The 21,394-nt window shown below is 33.3% G+C and overlaps 1 protein-coding gene across 1 annotated transcript; it reads right to left on the bottom strand.

The window, feature by feature from the left end:
• Positions 1–16,547: 16,547 nt before the first annotated feature.
• On the bottom strand, positions 16,548–18,900 carry LOC121220259 (polygalacturonase 1 beta-like protein 3). Its single transcript, XM_041099807.1, has 2 exons — positions 18,695–18,900; positions 16,548–18,541 (listed from the first exon to the last, which is right to left on the bottom strand). Exons 1-2 carry the CDS (start codon positions 18,749–18,751, stop codon positions 16,712–16,714), a joined length of 1,887 nt encoding a protein of 628 aa, XP_040955741.1. The 5' UTR covers positions 18,752–18,900; the 3' UTR covers positions 16,548–16,711.
• Positions 18,901–21,394: the final 2,494 nt, after the last annotated feature.

Here is a 21,394-nt window from a genome sequence, read left to right as displayed (position 1 = left end):
AATCGTTAAATCAGTTAACTAAAATGATGTGACTTTCTTTGAGTATTATGTGAAAATAATAATTTGATATGATATTATAAATGTAATAATTTGTTTTTCATATAAAATTTAGAAAAATAAAAAAAATATGTTTTAATGGAATCATGAAAACATGTTTAGAACCTAAATTTATATGGATTCAAATCATGTACTAGATTTAATATTTAGAAAACTGTTAGAAAAAAAAATATTTTTGAGTTTATATAGGTTGAACTAGGACCAATTTGTTAAAAAATTCTTATTTTCTAATTTTCACACATTTTTATTTTTATTTTCTAAAACTCATTTTCAAAATTTTCAATAAAAAAGTTTTCTTTAATATTTGTTTTCTAAATTCAATCCAGCTCATGGAGATCAAAACCTTATTGACCAAAGGTTAAGCAGAAACTTAGAATTTGTTTTTTTTTCTTTTTTTAAAAATTTTGATAAAAATGATGTTTGAGAGATTAGAAAGTTTGTTTTAGAAAAATGTTAATGGTGGAAATCAATTCTTTTAAAATTAGATTGGTTGTCGAATCAATTAGGGTATTATTTTGATCGGTTTAATTAATCTGATTTAAAAATTATTAAAAATTTTTAAAAATTAAAAAATCAAGTTTAACTAATATTTTATTTAATTTAATTGATTCGTTAACTAATTCAAAGTTAATATTCAAATAAATACCCCAACTAATCGATCCAATTTAAATAATATTGTTAGAAATCATCCATAAAGAATCAACATTATCCATCAATGGGGAGAGGAAGGGAGATTGGAAAAATGAAAATGAAACTTCAGCCTTAGGTTGAGAGACATGGGTAAAAATGAGTGCATTTGGAAAGTGGAGGTTGAGATCATGTTAGGTCAAAATTTTGGTCATGATTCATTACCAACTACCCACGCTTGACAGTGATTAGTTATGCTATCCACTACGCAAATATATGTTAGGGACAAAAAAATATTATTATATATGTTATGTTATTTATTATTTTTACGTAATATTCATATAAAAGTTATGTTATTTAATTAATAAATTTAATGTATTATTTAAATTAGGAATGAAATTTTAAAATTTAAATAGGATCAAAACAAAGACTAAATTCATCTAACTTAATAAATTGAGCTATTATAGTTTTAGTAAAAATTAAGATTTCAAAAATAATTAGAATAATAACAAAAAAAACTAATATCAAAATTTGACATAAAAAAATAATATATATTTCTTGATTGAATAAATTTTATATCATTTTTCGATGTATTCTTGAACTAAATGGACTGAATTGACCTACTTGTGGAAGGGGGAGATGATAGATTGAATCAAAACATCGAATTCCTCAACCTCCAAGTTGGTTTCTAAGGCAATTACCATCTTATATTATTATTATTAAGGTTAAAAGTGCAGTGGACAAATAGAGTAGACAATCTTGTTCATGTGCAATTCCATCGTTAGGAAATAAAAAATAATAATGAAGAAGAAAATCAAACTGTGTAATTCTTTTGATAAGTTTTAAATTATTAATATTGGGTCCTTTTTAGAGTGTTTTTCAAACAAACACAAACATGTCAGCTGGGTATCATACTTCACAACATGTCCATGTCGAATGTGCTGTGCCTAAGTCTCATTCAGGTTATTAACATCATACAGTAACCAATTATATCTACCTAACAGATAATATGATTGAGAAAATAACATGTGAGCGAAACGTGGGAATCTATTACCTCTAACCATGGCCGATGGTGGATTCCGACAGGTCATGATAACCTATGACAAATCATTTTATTCAATACCTTCCTAAATGTGTGACCCCATTTTTTTCAAATTTGGATTCAGCTCACACCATGTTGGATTCAACTTTGAAGACACATTGCCTAAAAACCTGCATTTCACACCAGAATGTGAACATGGCGCCTACCTTAATTATTTATTTCAGGGATTCACTTCTTCCATCCCCATTAGTGAGCTTTTTATTCTGACTTTTGGCTATTTCACAACTCTACTGGGGAGGATAGTGGGTGAGTGAGTGCCATTAAATTTCGAATAAATGATATTGTAATTAATAATGTTAAATATTTAATAAAAATACCATATCTTAACATCACATGATTTAAAAAATTTTTAATGTCATGTTCTACCATCCAAATGGGGCCCTTGGTAGTATTAAATGTGGAGAATTAAGATTACTGGTAGAGAAAGGGGTTGGTGTATTTATTCCATATAGCAGGTTTCTTGTCTATTTTAAGGATTATAAAAAAAATTAAATCATATTCCATGAATAATTGAATAGAGTAGTTGGAGAATGGAGAATGGAGAATGGAGAATGGGAAAGGTTGTAAATAAAATGGGGGATAACGGGCTTATATTATTATGATGATGTTGGGAAAGGAGTAATGAGGTTTTTCTTAGTATGGGAGGGTGTTATAAATGGCCTCCAAGCTACCAAATTTAATGGCATGAGACACTGCACCGTCTGGTGTGGTCCAAGCTTTCTTCCCCGGTGGTTGAGGCTCGAGTCCCCAAGCTGCACAACCAAAGCACATCAATGAAGGCGCAACCTATAGGTTTTATTTCAACTAAACGTAACCAGCTTTGGGGTACATAGTAGTGTCCAACTCTCTCTGCAGAAAAACCAACCTATTAATGCAATACATGATTTTTTTGTCCAAAAAAGTAAGTTTTGAATTGATTTATAGGTGATTACAAGTATTCATGTGTTTGGAATCCTATCATACCAGGTTGCAATGATTCATGTGAACTCAATCAAACTAGTTTGGATTACAAAGAATCAAATTTTTTCATGAATATAATGAAAATTCTTTTGTTCTCGTTTCATCTTAAACTAGAAAATTTTAATTGTCGAAAGAAACAACAGTATTGATTACTTATGACTTGATTTGAAAATGATATAGTTGGCATTTGTTGCACAGTTTACTGCAATTCTCCTTGTAACTAGATTATTGTATAACTTGTCTTATACATTGACATGTTCTGACTTAAATATTGTGATTGTTTTTTTTTTCCATTTTTGTGAAGATTTTGAGTGAGTAACAAATAATTAAATTAAATCATATTGAAAATATCAATCAGGTAAGGACAATATTTAAAGAATTTAAAGATTTTGAATAACAAACAACTAGATTTGACGATTTTCGAAGAGATTCGGTTCCTATCGAAGACTAAATAATGAAGATTTCTTGTCATTTTCATGCCTTATCAAAAAGCTATTTGGCATAAGTTCAATGTCATGATTCAATTATACTAAATGGTGATCTACAAGTCTATGATTTCTTATTTAAAGAAGGTTTATTTATTTTATTTATGTATAGTTTAAGGAGCACTTATTTTATTTATAGAGAGAGGAAATTGTTTTAGTGAAAATATATTGTAAAAATTTTTAAGGAGAAAATCTTAATAGAAGAGTGATCTTAGTGAAGTATAGGAATGAGATTGCTACTTAAGTTAATACATGAGAGTTGAGTCATTCCTTAGCTCTTTCATCTAGAGAAAAATTAAACAGTTTGAGATTGATTGCATACAATAGTGTGTTATTATTCTGAACCAGATATTAGAGCGAAGGCTTCGCTCATACAATAGTGTGTTGTAAGTAATATACTTCTTAATTGTTTTTTTTTTTGTACAAAACATATTGGGGAGGGGATTTTTTGCCGGGACTTGAAGCTTAGACTTCAAATGTCAACGAAAAACTCTTAACCATTGACTCCTTTAAGTTGTTGGTACATTCTTGATTTCTAACGTGAATTTACTTAACATGATTGGTTATAAATAATTGGTGGATTGGATCCAACATTCTTGGGATTATCATTTCCCATCTCAATTGCTTGTTTATTTAAGGTGGGTTTGGATGAACGGTGGAATACGGTGTGATGCGATGCGTGTAGCTTACTTTTTGTCTCACGCTACATTATCTAATTTCACTGCCACCGTTGTTTTTACACTAACCGTAGGTAAACGCACTGCCCATCCAAACCTACTCTTAATTGCTCTTTAGTTTTTGTATCATGTCATTTCTTTTTCTGGTCAAATAGTATTAAAGAATTTGATCTAAAATTGCGTATGCAATTCTAAAATACCTTACAAACAAAAAGAAAATATATGAGCTCTTATTGCTAAAGAATAATATTAGCATGATATAACTTAAAAAATTTGATCCATGAAATAATGCCAAACATTAGATGATTGATTTGTAAACGCATATGCATTTATTAATCAAGTAATAAAGTGACAAGTTAACTATTCGTTTTTACTTAAATGTTGATCAGTAAAGAGGATTTAATTATTTACCAAATTAAACTAAAATTATAATACTTCAAATTTCTCTGCAGAAAAAAATGGAAATCTCTCTGAACTCTGGTGATAATATTTCTTATCTGGAAGTCGATAATGGTGATGGTTCTCGGACGGATGTAGATCGTAATACAAAGAAAGTCTGTTTCAAAGAGGGAAATGGCGAGGAAATCACTGATATGCTGGTTGAATCTGGACCAAGTCCAAAGTTATCTTGGAAGGACAAACTTTTGGAAGATAGTTCTAGAACGTCTGTTAAGTTAGCGTTGGATATTTCTGGTGCTGGTGCTGGTGCTGGTGCTGATGAAGATCTAGAATTTTTAGAAGGAAATATTCACAGATCCATTGTTAATGGAATTCCTGGTATTAATTTCTCAGAGAGGATTCAACAAATCTTGTTTAAAGAAATGGAACTTACGGTTGTTTTAAAATTACATGGTAGAAATATTGGGAATGGGGCTCTAAGCAATCGAATCAGTAGCTTATGGAGTCCATCCAAGCCTTTCCATCTCATGGACATAGAGAATGGATACTTTCTGGCTAAATTTCAGTCCACTGATGATTATGCTAAACTTCTGTCACAGGGTCCTTGGCTGATTTATGGTCAAATTCTGACTGTTCAACCTTGGACCAAAGAATTCAATCTTAGATACAGTTACCAGGTCTCTTAGGGTGCCTATACAAAAGGAAAATTCTTGAAGAAATAAGAGGGATCATTGGAAAAGTTGTTCGGTTAGATTTCAATACCAATAGTCGAATTAGAGGTCGCTTTGCCAGGATGGCCGTTTATGTCAACCTGGACAAGCCTCTGATCGTTCAAGTTCTTATGAATGGTTTACATTAAAAAGTTGAGTATGAAGCGTTGCCTACAATTTGTTTTACTTGCGGGAAGTACGGTCATACTAAGGAGCTGTGTGCTTCGCTGCAACCAGATCTCACATCGGGAAAGAATTAGAAATGCGCTACTCCGATAGAGGCTGTAAGCTGAGGAGAAGGCGCCGTTTACGGGCCATGGACAGTGATCGAAAGGAAAGTAAAGCGTAATCCCAGGAATAATAATATAAATAAAACAAACTTTAAGGAGAAAGGAAAATCAGGATCCCAATTTGATGCTTTGGCTAATATGGAAGTTTTGGTGGATTTAGAATATGAGCTAAATAAAGAAGAAGCTGGACAATTGGCTGATTTTAAGACTAATTTGAAGGGTGGAGAATTTGTAGAGCAATAGAGGCTTAAGTCACGGGGTAACCCTAAGTCAAAGATGAGTGAGCAGCTGGGGGGAGTTAAAATGAGTGATGGGCTTTTAAACCCACAAAGGAGAAACCCAGTTATGGAATATTTAGTGGGCCGGACATCTGTTGTGTATGCTCCTATTATTGGAGTAGTCGGTCCAACAGCAATCAAGGCTGTTATGGATCCTTCAAGCAGCATAATAAATCAGCCCAGCGGTGTGTTGGACCCCCACTGCACAGAGTCTATCCTTCAAAAAAACAAAACAGGGAGTTCCTTTAATCTTTTGAATGATTCTGGTTTTAAAAATTTGTCTGGCGATGAGATTTTTAAAACGCCATCTAAACATTCCAATTCAGCACCAGTGACTGTTTCTTGCTTTAATCCGATTTTTGTAGGTCAGAAGGTGAGCAAAGATGATGGTCTAGATGTCACCCAAGCCAGCTTCTTTGGTGTCAGAGCTGATCAAAGTTCAGATAGTTGATTCCCCAAGTGGTTTAAATCCCAATAAACATACTACAGTTTCTTTCAAAGAGAAAGATCCAGCTGATGGTGCTCAATTGAGGAAGGCCATTGTGCCAATTTCAGGTGTTAATAAAATTCGGAGCTCGAGGAAAATGATGGGGTGTAAAGATAGGGGCTTTCGGGCTATAAGAAAAATAAATAAAATTACGCATGGGAAAGGGAATAATTTTAAAATTAAACTTCTTCTAAACTTCCTTAGAGTGATTCTATGTCTAGGTTGGCTCAGACAATTTCCACGTTAAGAAGTGTTGATTCGGGTGTAATTGACCCAAGTGTTGGTAAAAGAATTCAAGAATGATTTTTAAAGTATTGGGCAGTAAGGTTTCTTGGGGTTTATTATTATTATTCTCTTGTTTATTTTTTATGGATTTAAATTTATCAATTTTTTCTTGGAATTGTCAAGGATGTGTGAGTAGTAAATTTCTCTAAGCTTTTCGTAAGTATAATTTTGAGCATAAACTGGATATTGTATGTCTCTTGAAGCCGAGATTTAGTGGTAAAAAAGCTAATTCTATCATTGAAAATTTGGGTTTTGACTTTTCTCATCGCATTGAGTCTATTGGTTTTTTAGGTGGCATATGGGTTGGATGGAAGGATAATATTTGCATTAGTATTATTCATAATCATCCCTAATTCATGCTTCTTCGTGTTCAGGGAAATACTTATATTAATTCATTTCTTATCTTTTTTTGTGTATGGTAGTCCTGACAGAGTTAAAAGGAAGTCTCACTGGACTAATTTAATGGATGTTTTACCTCATGATCCTTTACCTTGGTTGATTTTGGGCGATTTTAATGCTATCCTCTCTTCTAAAGATAAAAAAAAGTGATCGCTCCACTAGTAAAAGATGTAATTTATTTGGCAATTTTGTTGACTCTTGTAATTTGCAGGATATTGGATTTATAGGACTCTCCTTTACCTGGCAAATAGGCAATACGAATGAGCGGATATATCGAGCATTGGCTAATGATTCTTGGATTTCAGCTTTTCCGCATACTCTCGTTTATCATCTTCCAAGTATTAAATCGGATCATAGACTTATCCTTCTGAAAACTAATCCTGAACTCAATATTCCGAAAGGGAGACCGTTTCGGTTCCTCACAGGATGGATGAAACATGCAAAATTTAAATAATTTGTCTTTAATAAATGGATATTTTCAGGTAACATGGCTGATTCTTTATCTGATTTTACCTTACATGTTAAAGAATGAAACAGGTCCGTATATGGCTTTATAGGCACGCGTAAAAGATAACTTATAAGATCGCTTGCGAGCATTCAAAAGGCCATGGATCGGTCGACCTCTAGTAGGTCAGTTAACTTGGAGATAGAGGTTCGAGATGATTTGGAAAGTGTGCTTAACCATGAGGAGCTTCTTTAAAGGCAAAAGGCTAGGTATGATTGGCTTCAATTTGGGGATTGCAATACTAAGTTCTTTCATAGTCGTACTATATAAAGAAGGAAATTTTATCGCATTATGGCCTTACGCATTAGTAGTGGGGAGTGGTGCTCGGATAAGAATATTCTCAATGATGAGGTTGCCATGTTTTTTGAGAGATTGTATGGTGAAATCCCAACTCCTATGAGTAAACTTCCCTTGAATATCTTCCCTCGCCTTAAGGAGAAAGATGTTGATTTTCTCAAAAAGCTGGTTTTGAACGATGAGATTAAAAAGGCCTTTTTTGACATGGCTTCATTGAAAGCTCCGGGAAGCGATGGGTTCCATGTGCATTTTTTCCAAAGTCAGTGGGAATCAGTTGGAGGGGCGATTTGTGAGTAGGTTTATGGAATCTTTGCTGGTAATAGAATTGAGAAAGATCTTAACAACACTCTAATTGTGTTTTTTCCAAAGAAGGATCTTCTAGAGGATTTCAGTCAATTTCGGCCAATTAGTCTTTGTTTGGTAATGTATAAGTTGGTGATGAAGGTGATCACTAATAGATTTAAAGTAGTGTTTCTGAATTACATATCACCTAAGCAAGCGGGGTTTATTGTTGGTCATAACATCTCCAATGATGTCATTATTGCGTAAGAAGTTATTCATTCGATGTGTAGTAAGAAAGTTGGTAGAAATTGGATGACCATTAAGTTGGATTTGGAGAAAACCTATGATAGGATTAGCTGGGATTTTATTGATATGTCTCTTGTAGCTGTTGGGATTCCTAAGTTCCTCAAAAAGTTGATTATGGATGCTATTTCTTCCTTCACTATGCAGATATTATGGAATAGAGTTCAGTCTTAGTCCTTTAAGCATGTGAGAGGGATTAGATAGGGGTTTCATTTATCGCCTTATCTTTTCGTTCTTTATATGGAATGGTTAGGCCATATTATTCACTCAGAGATCATAGTTGGTAAGTGGCATTCGATTAGGTTATCTAAGTCGGGGTCGACCTTATCTCATCTCTTTGTTGTTAATGACCTTGTCATTTTCGGCAAAGCAGAGATGGATCAAGCTATTTTGTTAAAGGAAATCCTTAAATGTTTCTATGACTTTTTTGGGCATAAGATCAGTGCAAGGAAGAGCAATATGTATTTCTCCAAATATGTTGACACTAGCTTATGTGATTAGATTAGTTAGTTTTTTTGGGTTTCAGAAAGTTCTTAATCTAAGGAGTTATTTGGGGGTGCCTCTTCTCCACGATCGTGTTACTAAAAGTACTCTGAATTTTGTGGTTGAAAAAAGTGAGGAGTAAATTTCAAAATTGGGAAGCTAGAAAACTTTCCTTTGCGAGACGTATCACTCTTACCCAATCAATTCTTCTAGCTATTCCAAATTATTTCATGCAGTCCTTGTTAGTTCCAAAAGGGGTGTGTGATGAGTTAGAAAAGATTGCAAGGCAATTCATTTGGGGAGGCTCTGCTGGATATCCAAAAACAGCCTTGGTAGGATGAGAGTCCATTTGTCAGCCTAGGTCTCGTGGGGGCCTTGGGTTTCGGCACCTTCAAAACCAAAATAATTCATTCATTTTGAAAATAGGGTTCAATCTTGTCTCTCGTAAGGATGCTATATAGGTTCATGTCCTTTGCTCGAAATATGGCTGGAAGAATCATCTTCCTTATTCTATTCATAGAAGTAATTGCTCTCATTTTTGGTGCTCCCTCTCTAAGGCGTGGCCCCTTTTTTGTAAAAATCTCATGTGGTCTGTAGGGGATGGTTCTACAATTCACAGCTAGAAATATTCTTGGGTACCTGATGTTGGCCTTATATTTTCTTATGTTTCTGCTCATGCTAGCCTTGATTTGGAGAGTACTTTGAGAGATTGGGTTTTACTTGATGGTTCTTGGAATGTTGATCTGCTTCGTATTTGGCTGCCTGATGTCATGATAAAACATATAGTAAGTATTCCCCTTCTTATTTTGCTGGTGGTAAAGATAGAATCATTTGGGCTCGATTTGGCTCAAGGTCTTATTTCGTTCGAAGTGCTTATTGGGCTTTAAAAGAAGATTCTTGGAGCTCTAAAGATGATATTTGGAAGTCCGTTTAGAAATATTAAAGTCCATAGAGTCTGTCTTTTTCTTTGGCTTGTGGCCAAGTAGAGGCTTCTTACTAATTCAGAACATGCTAGGAGAGGAATTGGGCAAAGTAATGCGTGCCTTCTATGTGGTCATGATATTGAAGACATTATGCACGTTCTCCGTGAGTGTTTGGCTAAAGAAGCTTGGATGCTTGTAGTCCGTTTCTGAGAAGTAATCTAGGTTTTTTTCAGACTCTTTTCAAATTTGGTTTTCCACTAATCTTGGTTGTCATTTTAAGATGCAGGATAAGAGAATTACTTGGTCATGCTTATTTGGGTTAATCGCTTGGAGAATTTGGAAGTACAAGAATCTTTTCATCTTCCAAGACATTAATTAGACGACTTTTGATGTTATTAAAACCTCTCTAAGTTGGGCTCAACATTTTGAACCTTTTCTAATTGGGACCAAGTCTACTTCGCCCAAATTGAAAATTCATCATCACTTTGCAGACAATTGGGTTCATTTATTTTCTGATGGAGCATTGGCTAAAGATTCTAGAAATACTTCAGCGGGTGGCGTGGTTCGCGATCGGGTTGGCAATTAGATTTTGGGGTTTACTCATTATCTAGACAGATGCTCACCTTTAAAGACAGAACTTTGGGGTATTCTTGATGGAATTCTCATCTTATTAAAAAAGGGCTACAAGAAAGTTAGGATTCAGATTGATAATCTTGAAGTGGTCAAGGCCTTGTCCATGGAAGAAACAGTGGATTCTGATATTACCTTGCTCAGAAGAGTTAAACGACTTTTGTGCTCTGAAGGTCAGTGGGAAATTAAGTATGTTCCTAGGGAGTGTAACTTAATTACAGATCAAATGGTAAAGATTAGTCTCTCTTGGCAGACTTCCTTCTAGATATTTGAAGTACCTCCTGATTTGGTGGTTACGACTATCCAACAAGGCAAAGCTTTTAGAACCTCTTAAGAGTTTTAAGTTGTAATTCTCTTTATGTTTTTCACAAAAAAAAAACTACAATTATAATACAACATAAACTGAGTAAATAACAATGATATCTCAACAAAATCACATAATTCAACTAATCAATTATAATCTAATTTATTTAATTACTAATGCATGATTTAATTATTCAAGCTACATTCTCACGGTAAGAAAGTTCAATTTATTAAATGTAAATCTACCAACTTGGCTAAGGTTTCTAGGAATATTTCAATCTTAGCCACAAATTGACCTTTTTTTATATTGAATAAATTTTTGTATGAATTTGGATGGACGGTGGTTGTGGTGCGATGAAATCTTTATTAACTCACAGTTATAATAATTAATTTCATCATCACCACTGTTTTTAACCTTACTGAAGATAAACACACTGCCCATCCAAAATCGCAATTAATATAAACCTTAACCATAATTTTCTTTATAAGATAACCAGAGTCAATCATCACTCACGACTAGATTCATATCAAAAGTGATATTTATTTCAAGTTTATGTTGACATAATGAACACGATATGTAACACCCTAAACCCGGGCTAGAAGTTTGGCTCGATTCTGGCGTGTCACATTGAAGTGTTTTTCGAAAACCATGTTTCCATTAAAAACCCTTCTCAATAATTAAAAACTTATACTCTTTTTAAACCTTGTTAGAAAACCTTAGCTGAATAACATTCTTAACAACTTTGTAGAAATCTTGGCAGTTGCGGAAGCTTGATTTAAAAACAATTGCGGATACGTGATATTTTGAACAACAATAGTTGCATTAGAAAACCGTGTTCTAATACTAGCAATTATAAGAACAATAAATAAAATTCCAAATTTGAAATCCAGAAAATTACAACGGCTTTACTACAACCCACATAAAAACATTTAAAAGTAATAATCAAAACTGTAACATAAACAGTATGCGTGGCTTCCTCCGAGCCCCTCGCAGCTCCGATCCATCTAAGGCTGGAAATTACCTGAAAGGTTAATAAACGGGGTGAGTTTACGAAAACTCAGTGTGAAATCCCCTACTACATAAAAGGAACAGTCAGTCATATAAAAGAATTAAAAGTCTGGCCCCAGCCCTACTTACAGTTTCAGTATCAATTAGGCCTTAGCCCATTATAACAGACAGTACCAGATGGCTTTAATCCATTACAGAATAAGAAACATTATCAGAACTAGAATCAGAATCAAAATCAGAATCAGGTGACAGAATCAAAATCAAAATTAGAATCAGAATTAGGTAACAGAATCAGAATCAGTATTAGGTAACAGAATCAGAATCAGAACCAGAATCAGAATGAGGTAACAGAATCAGAATCAGTATCAGGTAACAGAATCAAAATCAGGATGTGAATGCAATCCCAACCCAATCCAGCCGTATACACCCCCATACCAACCTTACACCATGTGGGGAGACTACTCGACCCACCCAACCGCTACACACCACAGAAATTGCAGCGAGACTGCCAGATATTGTGACGAAGTCACCAGATACAGATATTGTGGCTAGACCACCAGAACATATATATATGTAGCGAAGCCACCAGATTGCAACGAGGCTGCCAGATATTGTGATGAAGTCACCAGAACAGATATATGTGGCGAGGCCACCAGATTGCAGCGAGACTGCCAGAACGCTTCCTCCATCAATATAACCCATATCCCATGCAACAGATATACATGTTATCGCATACCACATACAGAATCAGAATATCATGTCCATATTTGAATCAAACAATCACAGTCAAGTCATTCATATCACCAACATATATTCACAATCAAATCCGTCAACCACACAGTCCAAGTCAGTCACTTCCCCATAAGGGCAAAACAATCATTTAACACCCTAGGGGTAAAATGGTAATTTTATAAATCAAGGGTAAAATGGTAATTTTGTAAATCGATGGTAAAATAATAATTTTCTAAATCGAGGGTAAAATAGTAATTCTGTCAATCGAGGGTAAAACGATAATTCTATAAATTAAGGGTACTTTGGTAATTTTACAAGCCGAGGGTATTTCAATAATTTTACAGGTCGAGGGTATTTCAGTAATTTCACAAATTAGGGGTATTTTGGTAATTTTACAAACTAGGGGTATTTTGGTAATTTTGTAAACCAAGGGTATTTTGGTAATTTGGTAAACTAAAGTATTCTAAACAGGGATAACAATACGAATGGGCCTAAAGCCCTTTCTCGACCCAAATGGGCCCACACGCTCGTGTGACCCTTTTAGCCCAAATCTAGCCACAGATATGAGATTCACCTAGCCTAATCCAATATTTACTACACAATCAAACAACTTATCCAATTGGGCCCGTAGGCCCATTGGGACCACATGGCCTCTTTCGGCCCATCGCGGCCCGAAGTAGCCATCCTACAGCTAGAGTAGTGAGAAATACACACCTGATTGGAGACTGGAGTTAATCCACGCTCCGATCACTCTTAGCCGGCGCCTAACCCAGCCGAACACGCCACAAAGCGAAAAGGATCAGCCAAGAAGGGTACCTTTACTCTCCTCATGGTTCTCTCTATTTAAAGCCAGCTTCGCATCCACTCTTATGTTAGTTTCCCGATGTGGGATCCCTCCATCATCAGAGTTTAAATTCAACACCAACTCTTGCCGCCCACTGTTAGCAAAATAAATGCTCTTTGCTTGCCATGGGATTCGAACCCATGCCTCCCCTTAAATGCTCTATACGCTACTTGCCGCTAAGCTACAAGGCTTTTTGTGTCACAATTTCTCCAACAATATTCTTAAGGCCTACCTACTACACCCAGGGTTTGATTCGCCTTAAACCAAAATTTTTGCTAGAGTCCAGGTTTGAACCCAAGACTTCTCCAACACTTCTCAGCACACTTAACCACTAAAACAAGCCTTCAACTACGAAATTTTCACACACAACAGAATATTATAAGCTGCCTTCAACCGCTCCCAGGCTCAAGGCCCAAAACTTCTAGGCCCAAATTTAGGGTGTTACACGATAATAAAGTCACATATATGATTGTAGGTTAAATTGAATCCATAAAAAAACACTTAATATAATTTTTTTATATTTATATAATTATTAAATTGTCTAAAAAATTATATTCAATGAAATTAAATTGATTAAAAAGAACCCATAAATTTTTAAAAACATTATTTTATAAAATAAATTTTTTATATAAAATTAAATTAGTCTCTTTCCTTCCACTAAAACCTAAACTCGAAAATCCTTAATTTTTTTACTTTCTTTCAACATTCACCACTTTTCTCTCAACTTTCTCTTATTATCTCTCTCTCATAGACACACTAGAAATTTTACAAAATATGTGATCAATAATTCACTAGTTGCAAGTGAATCTCTTTAATTTGGTTCAAGATTTATTGGTTAATCTCTAGAAAATTAGGATTGAGACATTTTTGTGATAGATTATTAGTTTTATGCGATATTTAAAATTTATTGATTGAATGATTTTGGGATATAGATTTTATATGAGATCTCTAACATTTTAATTAGATAATAATTTGTAGGTCCTTGAAGAAATTAGAATTGATTGTCTTTATAATCTTGAATTTCTTGATTACTGATTAGAATTTTAGCATTTTTATTTAGAAATTACTATTTTTATGTAATTATTGTGAATTTTGTGTTTGTGTTTACCTTGTGTTTGGCATATTGCATTCTTATGACACAAAAAAAGACACTCAAGTAACTTTTACTTGGTTAAAATATGTTTTTAGTCTCTGTACTGGATAAAATTTGAGATTTAGTTCATGTACTTAAAAAAATAAAAATTAATCTTCCTATCTTTTTTTAGTCGTAAGTATTTTCTGTCAAAATTTGTCAACTTAAAATTTTGATTAAGCTATCCTCATATGACTTGCATATGATTAACAACAACTAAATACGTTAAATTGACAAATTTCGACTAAGACTACCAATGATGATAATGATTAGACTAAGATTTTTAAATTAAAAAAAGGTAGAAGGAATGAAATTTTCACTTCTGAAGTATAGGGACCAAATCCCAATTTTTATACAAGTACAAATACTAACATTATATTTTAACCTTTTTATTTTTGTAAAAGGAGGCTTGCTGAAAATTTTTATAAATACTTAATTTATTTTTGTGTTGTATTAACGATAATAGTAAATAATGATTTTTTGAAAATTATTTAGAAGATATTTTAATAACATTGACGAGAAAAAAAATTAATTCAACGACTTCAACATTTAAGTATCATGGATAATTGTAAAAAAAAAAATTGTTTTTCTTTTCTCTTTTAGTTATTATATTAATAATTTTATTATAGTTTTACATTTAACAATATTATGATTCATCTAGTATTAATATAATGAATTAAATAATCTTACATTTTTAGGATACATATATTTGTTAAATTCGATATTATATTATGATACTCTTTTCAGAAGTAAATGTATTATGGATGCCTTTGTATTAGGATTGGATTTTATTTTGTCTTTTCTTTTCAAAAAAAAAGATAAATTAGTCCATATAAATTAGATCAAATAGCAAACTGATCTTTATGTTAAAAATTTCATCAATTTCTATTATTAAAAACTGGTACACGCAGTATGTCATGTATAACTATCTAATTATTTTATTAATCATGTCAATTTATTTAATTATTTTATTAATCATGTCAATTTTTACCAATAAATAAAATTAAAAAAAAACTTTTGATATAAATTGTATTTTAAGTGTCAAAAATTTTTTTAGGGTGAAGTATGAAAATGTTGTTAGGATGAATATCGTTTCTTCCTTGTTGTTTCTATTAGTTTACATACTTTGCAAAAGTTATAAATTTAGTACTTATACTTTAATTTGATTAATTTTAGTTTTTATATTTTTTTAATTGCTCAATTTTAGTCTCTATACTTTTCAAATTTTAAAATTTCAATCCTACCCAAATAGTAGCAATTAAATTCGTTTGGTAAATTTAATTCTAGTCATGTACTATGCGTACAATTATAGATTTAGTTCGTATTCTTCAATTGAGTCCTTCTAAGTCCTTATGCTTTTTAAATTTTAGAATTTCAGTCCTGACATAAATGACAGTTGTTAATTTAATAACTAAATTTTTAATGAGTAATATGTAAAAATTATGTTTACTGCATCAAATTTTGAAATTAAACTGAACTTAATGAATTTAACTATTATCGTTTATTAAAAACTAAAATTTTAAAATTTAAAAAATATAAAAACTAAAAATGTTCAAACTAAAATATAAAAATTAAATCCATAACTTTTATAAAATAGAGAAGTAATATAGCATAATTTAACTTTTTAAATTTGTCTCCATGTTTGAGTGCAATAGTAAATGAAAACCCGTACACAGAATTCGCCTTCATATTTTATAAAAAATTTTTCTAAAAGAATTTTGTTAAAGCAAAAATTGCCTTTCATCCGAATCATTCTCTCTTTCTGACTGATTTTGAGGCTAATCAGTGCTTTTCATCCATGTGTTACTCTGTCTCCATTAATAAGATTACTATTTACCTTCAGTTTTAAACTTAAATTTTAGGTTAAATTCTGTAATGGATTTAATAACTATACTTTTATTTAATTATTTTTAATTTTAATACTTTTTAAAATTAAAAATTTCAATCCTTTCAAAATTTGATGTGCCAAAACTTATCATCATATATAATATCATAATAGTTTATTATTTCTATATATTATTCTATTATTATTTGTGTCAAAATTAAAATTTTAAATTTTAAAAAATATAAAATCTTAAAAAAATCTAATTTTTTAAAAATAGGGACTAAATTTATAACTTTGACAAAATACATAGAGTAAAAACAAAATTGAATGTGAATGTTAGAGAAATTTACTGTGGACTTGACTTTCAAGTCTTGAAAGATGGCAAAATTTGGTAGATGTGACAGAAATTCAAAACACCATTTTCATTGCTTTGTTGAAAAATTTCAAAACCAGCAAAGTTGCAGGAAGATAAGGTTCATTGCAGCATAAAAAGAAAAAAAGAAAAAAAAAAGAGAGGAGAATATAAGAAAAAATAATTCATATTTGTGTATTTCATTCCATAATCTTAAATTAACAGAGAAACAAAATGGACAAATTCTTAATTTCACCAATGGATAAGTTATCTTAGCCAATGGTTTCTTCTTAACTAAATTTAGTAAATTTTACCCATCCAAAAGCTTTTCTAGTTTAAGAATCAGAGATGGTCCAAGTCATGTCATTCTCGAAAATCCAGTGACACACCTCGATCCGACCCGGACCCGAACCCAATGCCAAGAACGCTCCATGATTCGAACTCCAACTGGATGTGTCCAAATGACAGATGGCAACACCATGATTGATCTTCTCCAGTGACTTCGGATCCAGAATATCCGCTTCATAGACCCGGACCTCGGGGACCGAGTGGCAATAGTAAAGCAAATACGGGTACAAACTCTGATGGCAAGAAACCGATTTCGTTACTTTCCCGCCGTTGATTCCTTTAACGCTTCCGATCTTTATGTTCTCCTTTGACCCTTTTACGTTCTCCGTCGTACGAACCTCCACGTTCCGCCCCAGAACCGAGGTGGCGAAATCGATCATGTCCTCCGCCGACCCCACGCATCGCTTGGTCTCGCCCGGGCTCGGCGCTCGCTCGCACTCTTTCAAAGCGTCCAGCATTACGGTTTCCAGTGTGGAGTTATCCCCCGCGTGGAATATCCGCTTCAATTCACCAAACTTGGAGGAAGAAAATGGTAATTTTGAAACAATAGTCCGGGGCAAAAATGACCTTACAGGCATTTTATCTTTAATGTCCGGCATTGGCATCACGGTTCCCTGCTTCAACAACTTTTCCCGGAAGAATTTGCCCGGCTCCACCCATTTATTCACGGCACTGCTACCGCCCTTAACTTGAGCAGTTTCAGAGGAACTGCCATTGTTGTATCTACCGAAAACGATGCCCTCCTTTTTTGCATAATCCTTGAAAGTGCTGTTTCTTCCATAGATTTTGAACCCAATGGATTGAACCACGGCTCCTTGGCCGTACCCAGTGAATTTATCGGTTCCTTCATTGAAAGATTGGCCATAGTTTGAAAAATCGACTTTCTCTCCATTGGAATTTTTGGCGTAAGATTGGAAAGAATCGTCACCCACATTGGATTGATCGCGATAGCTTGAGAAAGTGTTGACCGCCGCATTTCCGCCGTCTCCGTAACTCTTGAACGTATTTTGTGGAGCATTAGAGTCGAATCCGTACGAAGTGAAACTGTCATTCGCCCCATTGGCTGCTTCTCCATAACCGGAAAATCCTGACCCTATCACATTGGCTCCTTTTCCGTAACTACTGAATTCGTTAGGAACGCCGTTACCGTTTTTTCCATAACTCGAGAATGACTGCCCGTTCCCGGCGTTGGCATTCTCTGTGTACTGCGTGAATGTCTGCCCATGCCCGTTGGAGTCATCCCCATATGAAGAGAAACGGAGATTGGGATTGTTGACTTCACGGTTGTAGTTGTTGAAGTTTCCCGAACCGCCAGTGGCGGAGGCGGCATAGGAGTGGAAGTTCTGGTCGACGACGTTGCCCTCACTGGCGTAATTGGCGAATTGTTCCTTGTGCCCAGTCGAATCCCGACTGTATCGGTGGAAAGAGTCGACGACGATGTTGCTGTCTTCCGAGTAGTTCTTGAACGAGTCGACTCCAGCGAGTCGGTCCGTTCCGTAATTGGAGAAATTCATGTTGGAGTAGACGGGGAACCTTTCATCTTTGGGGTGTTTCTCGAGACTCGGAGATAAATCGGGGAAGCAAAAGAGTTTGGCAGAGGAACAAAAAGAACGGAGATGGGAAGCGAGGTCGTTTTGGGCTGCGAGTTTGGAAAAACTGGCCGAGTCGACGGCGGTTAACGGCGATACTTTGGAGAGTAGAAAATGGGTTTTGGTTATTTCGCGGCGGATCTCTTTGTTCCAGTAACGAATCACCGAGGCTTTTGGAGTAAATGGATTCTCCGACACCAACGAATCACCGACACCGCCCAACACAACCTGCATTGTCCGAAAATTACAATTTTCTTTGAATAAAAAAAACTCTTACATTAAATTTTAATGTACAAGAAACAAAGAAGATAAACATAGTACCCAGAACATACTAAAGAAGAAGAAGAAGAAGAAGAAGAAGAAGACAATAGATTTGCTTACATTGAAGGATGAGAGATGGAGAAAGCAGAGGAAGATAAAAGTCCATAGATTCAGCATTTTCAGTGTTTCTTTCAGAGAAAAAAAGTTGATAATATTTTGTTTGGTTGCGGTGAAGGAGAGAACTTATAGAAAGCAAAATCTTTTGGTTAGTGAAGTGAAGACAGTGATGAGGAATTCTGAATGGAGGGTTTGTTTATAATCTCTCCACTTCAACTATTTCTTTTATTTTTAGGTTAATTAAGGATTATCCATATTTATTATTTTTCTAATACTAATTACTAGTATTTTATAAACCCAACTTAATAGGGAAAAAGCTATTGTGGATTTCAAAAATCACATCCTTTTTATTCACAAATCTTTTTTGTAATTTTTATTTCAACATTATATATATATTCCCTCATAAATGAGTTTTATATCTTCAACTTTTTTTTTAGATTAGTTAATGCAATTTCAAAAAAAATTGTATTAAATGCATTTTATTTATGGTAAATTAGGGGAAAAAAGATATTAATATTATGTATAATCTATATTTTAGTTAGCTTCAAAAATTTCAATTCCAAAAACAATAACTTACTATATCTTAATCATGTCTTTCAGACACTCATTAAACAAATTCTTACTTTTTAATAGGAATATTAATTGAGATGATATTTAATAAAATAAGCTTCTTATATTTAAAATAATACTAATAATAATTGTTAAATAATTTTAACTTGTACGGTTAGATACCATTTAATCCAACCTAGACAATTATACCTGTCCAATTAGGCTACCAACCCAAGTTGAAAAGTACTTCTGGGTTTGGGAAGAATTTCATCCAACAATATTAATTTGCATGTTTTGAAATTTGAGTTTAAAATATGAGTTAAGTTGCGAATTTTCTATAATATTGTAATTATAGATTATTTTAATGTTCCATGTGGGAAGGAAAGGAATTAAATTGGATGTATTTGAATTTAGTTACTCTTACGGTATTTTGGTTAGCGAAATTTTTATTTTTTTTCTATATAAATTAAATTTTAATATTGATATTTAAAATTAAAGTTGAACCCATTTTTTAATTTTATAATATACTATTAAGTATTTCATACACAAGCATTAAATATTTAATATGATAAGAGTTTGTAGTTAGTGCATTTATAGTGTATGACTTCATATAGTGTCAATGAACTATATTAAGACACATATCATTAATAAATAATTTTAAAAATCATTATATTTTCTTTAACAAGTGACATTATGTGGTTCATTGGTTGTGTAGAGACGCATGCATCATTAGTGCAAATAACATTAAAAATGTATTCATATGCTTAAAAGCATAATAAAGTGAATAATTATTAAAAAGGAGTGATATGTTTTTATTTAAAAAAAAAATCATATAACACTACACCAGAACAGACTTTTAGCGGCGCTTTTAGCGGCGATTGGACAACAAACGCCGCTAAAAATTAAGCATTAGCGGCGATTTAAAAAAAACGCCGCTAAATATCAGTATTACCGGCGCTTTTACAAAAACGCCGCTAATAATGAGCATTAGCGGCGTTTCTTAAAAAGCGCCGCTAAAAACCTAAACCAAACGACGTCGTTTTTCTTAGTTTTCGAGGCTTTGGTGGCGTTTTTGGAGAAGCGCAAGTAATTCTCAGGGCTTTAGCAGCGTTTCTTAAAAAGCGCCGCAAAAGACCTAAGCCCAACGTCATCATTTTCTTAGTTTTCGAGGCTTTGGTGGCGTTTTCGGGAAAGCGCCGCTAATGCTCAATGTTTTAGCGGCATTTTTTAAAAATCGCCACAAAAAACCGAAGCCCAACGACATCGTTTTTCTTAGTTTGGGAGGCTTTAGTGGCGTTTTTGTAAAAGCGCCGCAAAAAGCCTAAGCCCAACGACATCGTTTTCTTAGTTTTCGAGTCTTTGGTTGGGGATTTTGCGGCGTTTTTTAAGAAGCGCCGCTAATGCTCTAGTTTTTAAGAAAATATTAATTAAAATATTTTAAATTATTTAGTAAAAAATAATGACACGTACAAGAAATTTTGAAAGTAAAAATAAATAAAAATATTTATTAAAAACGGGAAAAATGAAGAGACTGTTGTTTAAAATAATTTTAAATTAAGTTTATTGGGTACAAGAATGGTTATTTTTAATTTATATATTAAATAGTTTCTTATATAATCGTAAAAGAGATAGTATTATTTTTAAAATATTGAATTAATTATCATTATAGTTTAGGGTTTATGGTTTAAGGTATAAGATTTAGGGGTTAGGGATTATGTAGGTTTTATGGTTTAAGTGTTTAGGGTCGGAGTTTAGGGTTTAATTAAGGTTTATGCAAATTATGGGTTTAGTGATTATGGTTTACAGTTTAGGGTTTACGAGTTGGGGTTTAAGGTTTACGGGTTAGGGTTGGGGTTTAAGGTTTACGGGTTGGGGTTCAGGGTCTAGGCTAGGTTTAGGGATTATGATTTGGGTTTAGGGTTTAAGGGATTTAAGGGTTATGTGTTTAGGGTTTAGATTGATTAGTGTTATCTAATCAAGCTTTTTTGACCCTTACTTGTAGGGTTCTTAGAATGTCATATGTTCGTGGACGTGTTTGAAACAAGTTTTAGACACGAGTACTTGAAGTAATTAAAATTAAGAGTCAAATGAATAGAATTATATTAAATTAATTTCTATTAACCAATCATGAACTTTTTTCGGATTGTTTTGATC

Source organism: Gossypium hirsutum, chromosome A03, assembly GCF_007990345.1.
Source record: "Gossypium hirsutum isolate 1008001.06 chromosome A03, Gossypium_hirsutum_v2.1, whole genome shotgun sequence".
In the NCBI taxonomy this organism is placed as follows: Eukaryota; Viridiplantae; Streptophyta; class Magnoliopsida; order Malvales; family Malvaceae; genus Gossypium; species Gossypium hirsutum.
This window is presented reverse-complemented; position numbering and strand designations above follow the sequence as displayed.